The sequence below is a fragment of the Narcine bancroftii genome, chromosome 2 (genome assembly GCF_036971445.1).
Source record: "Narcine bancroftii isolate sNarBan1 chromosome 2, sNarBan1.hap1, whole genome shotgun sequence".
In the NCBI taxonomy this organism is placed as follows: Eukaryota; Metazoa; Chordata; class Chondrichthyes; order Torpediniformes; family Narcinidae; genus Narcine; species Narcine bancroftii.
In genome coordinates this window covers 146,146,814-146,161,433 of record NC_091470.1, presented here as the reverse complement: position 1 = coordinate 146,161,433, position 14,620 = coordinate 146,146,814, and the positions used below count along the sequence as shown (strand labels likewise).

The 14,620-nt window shown below is 42.4% G+C and overlaps 1 protein-coding gene across 2 annotated transcripts in view; it reads right to left on the bottom strand.

Annotated features, from left to right (window-relative positions):
- The window catches only part of ctnnbip1 (catenin, beta interacting protein 1), a 63,361-nt gene extending 53,322 nt beyond the window's left edge, over positions 1 to 10,039 (bottom strand). Inside the window, exon 1 of one of the 2 annotated variants that reach the window (XM_069918455.1) lies at positions 9,955 to 10,039. Coding sequence is in view for 1 of the 2 variants with exons in the window: in XM_069918454.1 (XP_069774555.1) it covers positions 9,536 to 9,558 (23 nt within the window). In the remaining variant the exon portion in view is untranslated. Of the gene's footprint in view, positions 1 to 9,535; positions 9,924 to 9,954 lie in introns of those variants that run through there. The other variant, XM_069918454.1, reaches the window with a different exon arrangement.
- Positions 10,040 to 14,620: the final 4,581 nt, after the last annotated feature.

Sequence of the window (14,620 nt, the reverse complement as noted above, 5' to 3'; positions counted from 1 at the left end):
AAGAAAACTGAGGTTCTCCATCAGCCAGCCCCCCCACATCTCCATCGGGCACACAAAACTCAAAACGGTCAACCAGTTTACTTATCTCGGCTGCACCATTTCATCGGATACAAGGATCGACAATGAGATAGACAACAGACTCGCCAAGGCAAATAGCGCCTTTGGAAGACTACACAAAAAAGTCTGGAAAAACAACCAACTGAAAAACCTCACAAAGATTAGCGTATACAGAGCCATTGTCATACCCACACTCCTGTTCGGCTCTGAATCATGGGTCCTCTACCAGCATCACCTACGGCTCCTAGAACGCTTCCACCAGCGTTGTCTCCGCTCCATCCTCAACATTCATTGGAGCGACTTCATCCCTAACATTGAAGTACTCGAGATGGCCGAGGCCGACAGCATCGAATCCACGCTGTTGAAGATCCAACTGCGCTGGGTAGGTCACATCTCCAGAATGGAAGACCATCACCTTCCCAAGATCGTATTATATGGCGAGCTCTCCACTGGCCACCGTGACAGAGGTGCACCAAAGAGGTACAAGGACTGCCTAAAGAAATCTCTTGGTGCCTGCCACATTGACCACCACCAGTGGGCTGATATCGCCTCAAACCGTGCATCTTGGCACCTCACAGTTCGGCGGGCAGCAACCTCCTTTGAAGAAGGCCGCAGAGCCCACCTTACTGCCAAAAGACAAAGGAGGAAAAACCCAACACCCAACCCCAACCAACCAATTTTCCCTTGCAACCGCTGCAACCGTGTCTGCCTGTCCCGCATCGGACTTGTCAGCCACAAACGAGCCTGCAGCTGACGTGGACATTACCCCTCCATAAATCTTCGTCCGCGAAGCAAAGCCAAAGAAAAGAAAAGATAATGCCATATATGATCATTTTAAAATCAATTTGAATATAATTCATCATATTTCTACTGCTCCAACATAAAATGCTAAGAATCCCATATTTAAGAAACAAATTTATCTGCCAAAATAATAAATTACCACAAAAGTTTACTCGTTCTCAATTTTAAAATAAGTTGTTAATTTCAATGTAATACTCCTGAGCACTGTTCTACAAAGACATCAAAATTCTTACAGCAGCCAAACAGGTTTCGCACACATCCATGCCAACAGTCTATTTGTCCAGTTTAGAATGAAATTATAAATATAAAGCACAGAGAGATGAACAAATATTCAAGTTACAGTTAGCGCAAGAAAAAACATGATTCAAGAATGCAGAATGTTCTCTTTGTATGTCCATGAGTCGTTTATGAATAGACCAGTAAGAGATGGCTCAAGAGCCTGATAGCTGTTGGATATAAACTGGTCTCGAACTGAGAGGTGCTGGACTTCAAGTTTCTGTACCTTGTTCCCAAAGGTAGCAAGAAGAGGGTGTGTCTAGGGTGATGGGGGATGATGATAAATATATTTGCATGTAGCAATATAGAAAATAGGAGCAGAGTCCATTCAAGACTGCTCTATCATTTCAATATGGCTGAACATCCAAATTCACCACCCTGTTCCAGCTTTATCCCCATTTCACTTAATCCCATGAACCTTAAGAAAAATATCCAACACCTTTTTAAAGATATGGCTTCCATTGAAATTCAAAGGTTCACCAATCTCTGGGAGAAAAATACTATCAATCTTAAATGGCCTCTTCTCATAATGTGCGTCTTCTGTTCATGGACATCCCTATGGTCAGGAGCATCTACCTCCATCTTGTTAGGATTCTGATGTTTTTAATATTTAAAATCCTTGAAAACTATAAATCAAGCAATTTCAAAATTTTTAAACTTCAGTTAATTAATAACTCCTAAAACTATACAAAATGCAATATCCTACTTCAGTGAATCACAGTGAAATGTATGATTGCTGGGGAATTCATCTTCCGAAATCTATATATGTGTCCAAGATCAGAGTTAACAAAGGCCATATGGAAAACACAAAACACTCCACACAAATTCTCAAACATCAGCAATCATTTTTTGAAATGAATAAGACTTTAAAAAATCAACAACCACTCATCATTTTACAAGTCAAATCATTGAGGAAAAAACTGTAGTTTTTGGAGAGGCATAATTGATATTTCTGGATGTTCTTCAGAATTCAAGTGGACGTGGCATAAACACTTAGCTTGCACAGCACTCTATTTCACCAGGCCAGTGGAAATATTAGACCACCCTATGTGAATAATGTGTTTGTTCATCTTCTCATGCACACAACTTTTTAACTTCCCATAGTGGTTTGAAGTTGAAGAGATGGAATGAAATGTTCAGAGATTTTCCAAATCTGGAGCTCATAATTGAAATGCAGCATTTACACAAGAGCAATCAACAGTTCATTCAACTCCCCAATGTGAAAAAAGTTTATCTTTCATCTCATCAATCAGCAAATACCATCCATCTCATGGCTAGATGGCTTTATAATCCACACAATACTGCTGCAAATATTGTCTGCCCTTCTTCTACTATGTTTTTTAGATAGAATTTGTGTAATTTTACGGGTCTGAAGAATGTCTGACGTCTCGGCATTGGTTATTCACACACAATTGACCAAAACTCAAAATCTCCGTTTCCTTACACGAGTTTAGACAGCTTACCAGAAGTGGACTTGCAATGTTCATCATCGACGATATGTGCTATTCATGAGCCCGTTGCTTACGGAATGCCTGCAGTTAACTTTACACTGCAGGTGTTCTAGGAAATTTACTAGGGGTCCAGGAGGTAAAATATTAGAGCAGGAATGGCACCCTCATTTCCATTCTGAACTTTTTTTTTTACATAGCATGTATTCCGTGAAAATGGCATTATTTTCCTGGAACACAGTGGCTGTGTAAAAAACATACATGAGTGTTCATTTCCACTGAACTAGCTAATCAATTAAATCCTTTGCATCTTTGAAGTGTGATTGCCACTGCTTGTGATAGAAGTGCAAAAGGAGAGGATGAATAAAATCTACTCAGGATAATGCCAACCAGATGCTATTTTTATTGACAGCTGAGACAATGAAGGAAATTTGTTGTGTTATATGGCAAGCTCTCCACTGGCCACCGTGACAGAGGTGCACCAAAGAAAAGGTACAAGGACTGCCTAAAGAAATCTCTTGGTGCCTGCCACATTGACCACCACCAGTGGGCTGATATCGCCTCAAACCGTGCATCTTGGCGCCTCACAGTTCGGCGGGCAGCAACCTCCTTTGAAGAAGACCACACAGCCCACCTCACTGACAAAAGGCAAAGGAGGAAAAACCCAACACCCAACCCCAACCCACCAATTTTCCCCTGCAACTGCTGCAACCGTGTCTGCCTGTCCTGCATCGGACTTGTCAGCCACAAACGAGCCTGCAGCTGACGTGGACATTTACCCCCTCCATAAATCTTCGTCCGCGAAGCCAAGCCAAAGAAAGAAGAGTGTCCATTAAAATAAGTACTTAAATAAAAAGACCACTTTATTGTAATCTAAATAATTATGAACATTTCATCTAAGAGACAGAAAAGATTTCAATGATTAGAGACTAAAAGCTTTGAGAACATATTTAATTTTGAATTTTATTCTTGACTGTTCCTTTGATTCCTGCTGAAGATGGCACTAAAAGCTGCCTTTATGTAGCTTCTAACTCAATTGCATTTCCACCTGCATAAAACAATATTGTGTGAAAGGAATCAAAATCCTTTGGTTTATTTGACTTTCTGCATAATTTGGATCTGGGCAGCGCAGGCTTCACCAAGCTTATAAATATTTACTACTTGTTTTAAACAAAATGAAGCACATGTAATTTCAGACCAAAGCATATCCATCAGCAGATTATACTGTATCTTATCGATGTCTCATGAGAGCTTGTGTGAAATTGGTTTCCACATTTTCTACATGAGAACAATGACCACATATAAAAAGCCTTTCAATGGCAGTAAAGCAGTTTGGCGCTTCCTATTGCTGTCATTTTAATCTGTCAGTGGGGATGGAAAACAATGTTTTAAAGATCCCAAATTGCATTTTCAAGCCCTCATACCAATTGCTACTTAAAAATAATTTAATGTACTGCATTTTCAATCTTTTGCAGAGATTGAAAATCTAGAGCGCAAATAATTAGAGAAATTACTTCCATGTGAATTTTTAAACAAAAATAATTATTTTCATCCTGACTCAGACATCTTGCATAATCCATTAAAACTGCTTGCAAAATGGATTCCTAATTAGTCCCAAGATTTGTATTTGAACATTTATGAGGTTATATTAAAAATGGCTGCAGAAATAGAGGATCTGTCCTGGAGCCTCCATGTCGATGCAAATTGAAGACTCACCAGCAGGTACACTTTGTGAGGAGATCTGCTATGTCACCAAAGACTCTCGAAAACTTCTCCAGAGCATTCTGGCTGGTTTGTACTGGGCAATGATGTTTACGCTTAGGACAAGAAAAAACACCAGAGGGTTGTTAACTCTGCCTGGGACATCACGGGCACCATCACTCCATCGAGGTGACATCGACAAGAAGGGGTGTCTGAAGAAAGAAGCCTCTATCCCTATGAACCCCACCACCCAGACCATGCCCTCTTCACTCTGCTACCATTGGGAAAAAGGTACAAGAGCCTGAAGTAGAGCATCCAGCGGGCACAAGGACGGCATCTTCCCCTGTCATCAAATTTCTGAATGCTCAATAAATTCCAGATGACATCTCACTTTGTCTTTTTCTTGCACTGTTTTTATTGATTTTATAATGTGGTTTCTATAAATGTTTGCACTGGTGATGCTGCATCTAAACAATGAATTTTGTGACACGTTCATGACACTGAATTCTGCTTCTGATTCTGAGATGAGTGATGGCAAACTTTTAGGTGGGAGAGAAATGCTTTCTGGACACTGACATGTCCTTGCAAATGCTAGCATTCTCAGATCCCCCTGCTTAAAAGCTGACCAAAGAAAATATATCCCCATGAGTGCCAACTGTCAAAGCATTTTCTGAAAAGTACTGCTCAATAAGGATTACCAAAGGGATTAACAAAAATCTAAGGACTTTAATAAACTGAAAAAAGAACTTTGGTTGTAGAAATGTTACATGAACAAAGACAAGATTCAACAGGCCATGCAGCATCCAGGAGTAGAAATGGTCAGTCCAAGTTTTGAGTTGGGACCATTTACTGAGATTCAAAACATCGACTGACCATTTCAAGCCATGAATCCTGCCTGGCCCATTGACATCCTCCCGTTCTCTTTGTTCACTCAAGATTTCAGCTTCTGCAGATTGTTGTGTTTCTGTTTGGGCTTGTGGTGCCTTTGTGGAAGATATGAAACCAGCAGAAAATTGACCATATATGTCTGAACCATTCAGGAAAGCCACCAAAAAGCAGGCATAAAGCTTCTTCCTTGTGCAAATGAGGGGCAGAAAAACCAGTATTTCTTATCAGAAATTTGATGGTACCTGAATAAAACAAATTGTTGCGTATTTTTATCTCCACTTAAAGAAATATCAGTGTCATTTGGCCCATTTTGGTGAACCAGACCCTGTCAGAGTAGATCTTGGATTCAATTTATGGCTTGTATTACGCCAGTTTCTCTTAATATGAACGAGGGTTAGAATGAGATCCCATGCTTTAAAAATTAGGGAGGGTTCTTGCTTCACTAGAACTCATCACAGTGAATAGGCTTCAAGAGAACACTTGCTTCTTTGCATTTACCGTTGACTCTTGTTCATCATTTGAGTGATGATCTGGAATTGGTCAGCATTGTAGATGGAATTGTGCCCCAGTGAACCAATGCTCAAATTAGTATAGGTAGGCTTGAAATGCCCAAAAATTAAATGAATTTGTACAGAAGATGCAAAGATTCTATTTGGGTTGATTTTGACAAGTAAATGCACTTTAGCACCAGTCAAAAGTCCCACTTCACAAGCAGCCCAAACACTATTTTATATCGGACATAAATATCAGTGCATGTTAAGTTAATTACCTTTGACTACAAAGAACGGAAGATGATACCACACCTTTCACAACCCAGAGCATGTGAGAATTTTGTAAATGCAGTCACTACTTATCAAGAGAGTTAGAAAATGAATGGGGTATTAATGGCCTTGTCAGCAACACTCACTTACTGAAAAATGAAGAAGAAAAGCCAATTTACAGATGAAAATTTCCTTAAGTGTTTTAAGTGGCATTTGTTGAAGGACACATGTTAGCTAGGGGAAACACATTATGATCTGAACAAATTTAGCATAGACATTACTTCTGAAATTCCTCAATTTTCTGATCCTTTGTTTACACCAGGTGTATTAAAGATTTTGCATGAGGAATGATTCATAGGCATATAGGTGTGAAGAATTAATGTATGGAATTGGTATTAGCACTACATCTTTGCTCAGAGGCAATCAGGATAATTGCTGAGAATTTACTGGAAATCCTCTGTCAAGTGGAGAAATTAGTCAAATCCAAAGGAAACACTATATATTCAATGCTAAAGAGAACCTTAAGCAAGCAATGCTGGAGGAACCCAGCAGGGCAGAAATAGATCAGGACTTAAAGTGAAAATGGAGCGATATTACATACATGAAGAGGGAAAGGAGCTGGGGAGGAGGTAAGAGTATTGGACAAAAGGTAGGAGAGGAGAAAACATTGAGAGAGATGGGGGAAGAGTTAAAGAGAAAATAACAAGAGAGATGGAAAGAGTGGAACGAGATGGAAAAATCAAATGTTCATGCCTTTGGGTTAATGCTGTCCAAGAGGAGTACAATATATTGTTCCTCAATTTCATGTGTAGCCTCACCCTGACAATGGATGAGGATGTGGAAGTAGTGAAGGAAATTAAAGTGCCTGGCTCCATAAAGTTAAATCCACGGATGTTTGGTGAAGGAGTCACCTAATTGGTGTTTACTCTCACCACCATAAAGGAGGTCAGACTCAGTGTAGTGGATCACACACTGAGTGGATATAGTGCATTTAAACCTCTGCCTCACGTGGGGATCTGTTTGTGGCCCTGGATATTTTGGGACATGTTTTGCCCTTTCATTGATTACAACTGGAATTGCTTAAGAGTACTTTTAATTTTGCATGGAGTACTCACATTTATATGCAACTCAAATCATAGGTAATTCCATCTTCCACATCTGCAGCACCATCATTCATTCCTCAAGGTAGGAAAGATGAGGTTTGTAAAGGCATTTCAACTGTTGTAAGCTTCCACCTTACCCTCTCATGGCCATACAGTAAAAATCCTAAAATCTTGGGAATTGGGTTGGACTGGATTTTCAGGCAGTACTTTTAAAATTAAAATTTAAGGAGAATAAAGAAAAGATAAACAGGTAAATTTTGATAGTTTATCAATAAAACATTTTTTCATATAAAATACAAGGTACAAAAAAAATCAATATTTTTTCCTTACATTTCTGCGACTTCCGCGTAGCCAATTGTTCCTGTGGTGCATTTGTGGCGCCTATGCATGCACGTAAAAGCCCGCTAAATTTTCAAAGTTTGAGAGTTTTTCAGAAGTCTGGATTCTTGGATGGTCCAGATTTCTGGCATCCAGATTTTTGGACTTTTACTGTAAATGTTTGCAAAGAGAACCACAAAACCTGGAGATACTGGAATCTTGAGTGAACAAAGAAACTGGAGGGGCTCAATGGGTCAGGCAGCTTCCAAGGGTAGAAATGGTCAGTCAGTGTTTCATATCATCGAGATAAAATTGTTTGAAGATGAGCAGGACAGTGAGTGACCAACTTATTCAACTAATCCTGATGAATGGCTCAGGCCTGAAACATCAGTTATGTATCTTTATTTTTGCAATATAAAGTACACTGTTTGACTTGCTGAGTTTCTCAAGCATTGTGTTTTAACTTCAACCACAATGTCTGCAGACTTTCAATTTTACTTAGGACAGTAATCTTTATGTATTTGCTCTGGGAGTCTGCAGCACACAAACTAGCTGCTGGCGACAGGGGTTTCAGTTTCTATAACTCAAAAGTACTTCACTGTCCATAAAGCACCATGGAGGTGAAAATCGGACACAAATTTATTATTTTTAAAGAGAATACAAACTAAGAACCAATTTGGCCCATGAATCTTATTAGAAATTCAGTATTTCAATGAGTTGAACACCTATCCCTTAAAATTCAATCAACTTAGAACAATTGACAACACGCTCAATGGTCAGTCCAACTTCATCAAGATTTAAACTTATCAAAAGTTCAGTGTTGTCTGGACATAAATGGGATGTAAAAATTGTTTCAAGTGAACATCCAAAAATGTATCACGGGCACAATTCTTTGGGAGCATTCCTCCCTCAATAGCCTTCCCAACACAAAGCACATTTAGTGGTAAAACAATGCAGTAAACTTTGAGACTCAGACGTGCCATTAAGTGGTTGGTATAACACTCAATCAATTAATCATTCAGTGACACTAAATATCAAATCTAAATATCAAACACCAAATCTTCACTGTTGCAACTTAAATGCAGACAATATTTAAAACGACACAGTTAGTGCACTGCCATTACAGCGCCAGTGACTTGGGATCGAATCTCGCGCTGTTTGTAAGGAATTTGTAGGTTCTCTCCGTGTGTGTGGGCTTCCTCCAGGGGCTCTGGGTTCCTCTCACCGTTCAAAACTTACCTGGGGCTGTAGGTCAATTGAGGGTAATTGGGCAGCACGGGCTCATGGGCCAAAAGAGCCTGTTATTGTGCTGTATGTCTAATTAAATTAACAACACTTCAATGCTCACAATTAAATTTGCTTATTTTACAAGGTTGAAGGAAGAATAAAGATGGACCAGGACTGGAGATAACTCTCTTACTGTTCTATAAATGAGTGACAGCTACTCTTTTTTACCTCAGCTACAAAAATAGTACTTCAAATAATGCAGCACTGGAATGATTGGTGGAGAATTTGGTGCTGCTATTCTCAGCTTTCAGATTTATTGTCAGAGTACATACATGGCATCACATACAACTCTGAGATTCTTTTCCCTGTGGGCCAAGCAGAGTTTTTTGGTAGTGCCAAAAAAAACTACACAACATGCACATATAAACAAATAAAGAAATGTCAACCAACTGTGCAATAAAGAGGGGGGAAAGTGCAATAAAGAGAGGGAAAAAAAAAATCAGTAAATTGTTAAAGTAAGAGTCCCTGATTGAGTTAGTTGTTGAGGAGTCTGATGGTGGAGGGGGAGCAGCTGTTCCTGAACCTGGTGGGGGCGAGTTTTGCGGCACCTCCACCTCTTTCCCGATGGCAGCAGCGTGCGCCGGGGTGCTGTGGATCCCTGAGCTCTCCGTCGGCAGCGTCCCCCGTGGATGTCCTCGATGGCGGGCGGGGGTGGTTTTGCCTGTGACGTCCCAGGACAACCTGTTGCGCAGAGCGTTCCGCTCGGGGCGGGGAGGGGCAGCGGCGTCCCCCGTACCAGACCATGATGCAGCCGGTCAGCACATCCTCCAGTTTGAGGGTGAAATTTGCTTGGGTCGTGCCCAACTCCTGAGGAAGTGGAGAAGCTGATGATGCCACGAGAGTGTTGGGTCCAGGAAAGATCCTCTGAGATCATGACTCCCAAGAATGTACTCACCCTTCTGCTCTGGCAGCTGCCATTCAACATGAAGCACCCAAATGAAGGTGCATATTTAAAACCATCATCTTCAGACCCCCATTCCTGCAGACCCAGACTCCCTGAGTGTTGCCTGGGCATCCCCAGGGATTGAAACAATGGATGATATTCAGATGCCACCAGCCAACAGCGTTTCCCCCTCACTGAGGGCTGACTGGTTGTGCAGCAGTTCAATGACAAGAGGAAGGAATTCAACAATCTCCTTAGCAACAAAGATGATGAGGCTGTTTCACTGTGGCCGGGAGCAGTGGGGACAAAGCAGTGGAGGCGGCCGTTGCCAAGGAGGCCAGGCCTCGGGCCTAACCCGACCCGGCACCGACGGCCACAGCGAGAAAACCCCCTCGAACGTCGACGGCTACGGGGAGGAATGGGTTCCTTACCGCTGCACGCTCCGTCCTTTGTGAGGCTGCTGTCGTGCCGAGCGAGCGGGAGCACGGCGCGTTCCGGCTCGGCGTCGGGCGAGGGAGACGGGCCGCGCCGGGCGCCCCGTCGGGTCGTGAGAGCCCTCCACCGAGGGGGGGCAGCAGCGAGCCGGCTCGGAGGCGGGGAGCTGGCGCTCCGGTCCTCCCGGGGGCGCTCCAGGGCCAATGGGGGGGGGGGCGGGGTCTAACGGTCCACAAAAGGCAGGGGGCGCTGCTGAGGCGTCCTCAGCTCCAAGAGAGGGAGCTGAGCAGCAGGGCAGGGAGATGGATAGGGAGGAGGACAGGAGACCGGGCAGTGGGATAGGGAGGAGGGCAGAGAGTCGGGCAGCAGATCAGGAAGGTGGGCAGTGGGGTAGCGAGCCAGGCAGGGAGCAGGTCAGGGAAGCCGGGCAGGGAGCCAGGACTGGGCAGTGGGGTAAGGAGCTGGGCCTGGAAGCTGGGCAGGGAAGCCAGGGCTGGGCAGAGAGGTGGGCAGCTAGTTGAGTTTGGATCCCTATCATTCTCCTTCTTAGCCATTCCTTCAAGATTAATTCTCTGTGATGCCTGATTAAGTAGTCAATATGGTATTCAGATTGTGATGGACAAGGTGGTCTCCCTCTTGTCTTTTGAACACATCTGTCAGAAATGCTGCCTCAAGAAGGCGACCAACATAATAAAAGATTATTATTATCATGCCTTCTTCTCGATGCAGAAGTCATTAAACTTGAAGTGTTGTAGAAGATGGCTTTTGGAACATCCTTGATTTGATCCTCTTCAGCTGGTCATCTTTTGTTGTGGAAGGGCACAGTATTGAGCTCGAGATGGCAGAGGTGGAATTTGGAGCCAAAATCAAACTGCTGCAGGAAGTCAGGGAGCATCAATGGAGAGGAATGGACAATTGACATTTCAGACCCTTCATCTGGACTGAAAGAGAAGTAGTGAGAGGGTCTCACAGAACCCTGAGGGTCAGGCATGTGAGTGACATGTCCCAGCCACTGGAGCAGAATGAGTGTCATTAGGACTCATGATGCCTATTAGATGTAATGTTGCAGCTCCATAAATCTCTGGAGAGACTACACTGTGAGTATTGTGTTCAATTCTGGTCACCTCATTAGAGGAAAGAAGTGGAGAGAGTGCATATATTTACCAGGACATCGCCTGGATTGCAAAATATGTCTCATGAGGCAAGGTGAGCAGAGCTAGGGACTTTCCCTGGAGTGAAAAAAAGGATGAGAGGTGACTTCTGAGAGGCATAGACAGATAAGGTTGAAAGCAGGGCAGGAGTAGCAAACACTGGAGGACATCTCTACAAAGTGAAGGGAGGAAAGTTTAGGGTAGAAATCAGGGATAAGTTTTTAAATTTAAACATACATCACAGTAACAGGCCATTTCATCCACGAGTCTGTGCCCTAATTAATCCCAGTATGTTTTGAACAGTGGAAGGAAACCAGAGGCCTCGGAGAAAACCCACGCAGACACAGGAAAAACTAGAAACTCCTGGTAGACAGCAAGGAGTTTGAACCCCGGTCTCGATCGCTTGCACTGTAACAGCCACCCTTTTTACACAGAGAGTTATAGGTGCCTGGAATGCATTGCCAGGTCAAGGCTGGCAGAATATGGAAAGTGAAGAGACTCTTAAACATGCACATGGATGAAAGAAAAGATAAAGGGTTATGGGATAGGGAAGATTTTTTTTTTGTAGGTTGGCACAGCATCATGAGGGGGCTGTACTGTGCACTATTCAATGAACTTCACAGTCTCCCTTCTGTACACTGACTCACCACCCCCCTCCCCCTTTTATAAATCCTACTACCAATGATGCTAGGAATGTTGCTCAGAGAGGAAGCTGAAATTTGTTTTCTGATTCTGTCAGTGGATTCTTGCCATGGATATGACGTGTCTCAGAAATGTGAAGGATTGTTGGGAATCATCAATGTTCTCTTTGCCATACACTTTGTGCTGCTTGAATCTCGTGCTGATTATATTAAATTTAACAAAGACGCAAACATCAGGATGTTCTTTATTGACAACATTTTGACATTCAACACCATCATCCCCTCAAAACTGATCAGCAAACTCCAAGACCAGGGGCTCAACAGCCCACTGTGTAATTGGATCCTGGATTTCCTCATCTTAAGACACCAATCAGTGAGGAATGGCAAAAACATCTCCTCCATGGTGTGGCATACTACACCTAAAACTGTGTGGCTCTGTACAACACCATATACAAATTTGCTGACGGTACCAAGGTAGTAGGATTTATAGAAGGGAGAGGGGGGTGGTGAGTCAGTGCACAGAAGGGAGACTGTAAAGTTCATTGAATAGTGCACTAACAACAACCTTTCACTCAATGTTACCAAGACTAAGGTGCTGATTGTAGACTTTAGGAAAAGAAAACCAGATGATAGGGTGGGGTGAAATCAGAGGTGGTTACTGTCCTGGACCCATCACATTAATGCCATCATGAAGAAATCACATCACGCCTCTATTTCCTCAGGAGTTTGTGGAGGTTTAGAGTGTAATTGGAAATCTTCACAAACTTCCACAGATGTGTTGTGGAAAGGGTGCTGACCGGCTACATCATGGCCCGGTACAGGGGCACCGATACCTGAGTATCCTGCAAAAAGTAGTGGACACAGCCCAGGACATCACAGGCAAAACCTTCCCCACCATCGAGAGCATCAATAGGGAATGCTGCCATCAGAGAGCAAGCAGCAATCATCAAGAATCCTTATTGACCAGAACATGCTCTGTTTTCGCTGCTGCCATCAGGAAGGAAGTACAGGTGCCACAGGACTTGCACCATAAAGTTCAAGAATAGTTGCTACCCCTCAACCATCAGACTCCCCAACAACAGAATAATTTAAGAACCCGTACTTTGCGCATTATTACTGAATATCTATATTTCTTTATTTGCACAGTTTGTTTACAATTCTTTCATTTGTTTACATTTCTTTCTTTGAGAGTATAGTTTACACTTACCAGTAATGAGAAATTCTGCCTGGTCGACAGCAAAAGAATCTCAGGATTGTATGTTCTCTGATAATCAGTGTCTTTGAACTTTGAAATAACTGGAATATCAGATAAAGGTCCAGTGATAGGAGTTTGACTGAATTATCAGAATGAACATACCAGCTTGCTGAAGAACCTTACACTTCACTAATATATGAACGTGCTGGAGAAACCCAGCAGGTCAAGCAGTGTCCTTTGAGGCAAAGATACACAACCAACATTTCGAGCCTGAGCCTTTCGTCAAAGAATGAACAAAAAGCAGGCAGGCGCCTTTTTTGTATCTTTAACTACAATCAGTGTCTGCACACGTGCAGTTCACAAATGTCTCTCAGGCAAGAAAATCTGCTGCTCTTGTCTGGCCTGTTTGTGAATGCAAACCAAAGTTTTTGACTCTTAACTCCCTCTCCATTGGCCCATCAAGCCACTCAGATTAAGAGCCTCTTCTCGAGAGTGATTAAATTTAATTATCTTGGAAGGTTCATTTAAACATTGCACAAAGGAGTAGACAAAAAAACAACTTAAAGACTGTCAGATTGTAAGACCTTTGTTCACGTCATGTAACTTTCAAAATTTGCTGTGCCATTTATGTTTTATTAATTTTTAAAAAAATTAAATTTAGACATACAGCATGGTAACAGGCCATTTCAGCCCATGCTGCCCAATTTACACCCCATTAGCCTACACCCCCAGTACTTTTTGAACAGTGGGAGGAAACTGGAGCCCCTGGGGAAAACCCACACAAACATGGGGAGAACGTACACACTCCTTACAGACAGCGCTGGACTCGAACCTTGGCTCGGAACAATCAATGGCGCTATAAAGGTGATGTGCTATCCGCTACACCAACTGAGCTGCCCATAACATGCAATCACAGCACAAATGTATAATTAAAACCCTGTAAAGGTCAAGCATAAAAATCCACAGAGTCAAACTGTGACAGCTCTTGCTGAGACACTTCTTGTTCATGAGGTTGGAACTCAACATTAAAACCGACATCATTTTATCAACTTCTGAATTCCTGCTGTGAATTAATGAGGTAATCTGATGCAAATACAGCAGAATGATGGAGCATATGATCTTTTAAAAAGATAGCTGGGACAAAATGCACAACTACTACCCAGGCAGTTAGCGTGTGCAGGACATCAGAGTAGCTGTTCTGGTCAAAGTGCCTCTGCTCATTTTTTGTATTGCAGTCCGTGACTCTTTTGAAAGGAGCAAGAGGAATTTTGAAGCTTATAATTTGTAAAAATATTTCATAAAATGACAGAATGAATGGAAATGATACAAAGAATCAGAAGATGCATCCCCTGTTTCTGTTCATTCTACAAAGAAAGTCTGATCTCTTCTCACTGTAGAAGAAAAACCATTGAAGGAGAGGCATGGCCAAGATTATTAAAGGCAGGAATCAATAAAGAAGATGTGTTGAAAGGATCACCATGGGACAATATTTGAGGCTTGAAAAAACTCATGGGTAAAGGTAAGAAGCAACTGGATAAAAACTGGCAATTATTCTATTCGTTTCCAGATAATAAACAAGCGTGGTGCTCTCAATGTAGCAAATCTCCTCCCAGGTACATCTGAGAATAATCCAGTGATGTTGAGCCACTTTTCCAGCATCTGCCAGTCATCACTG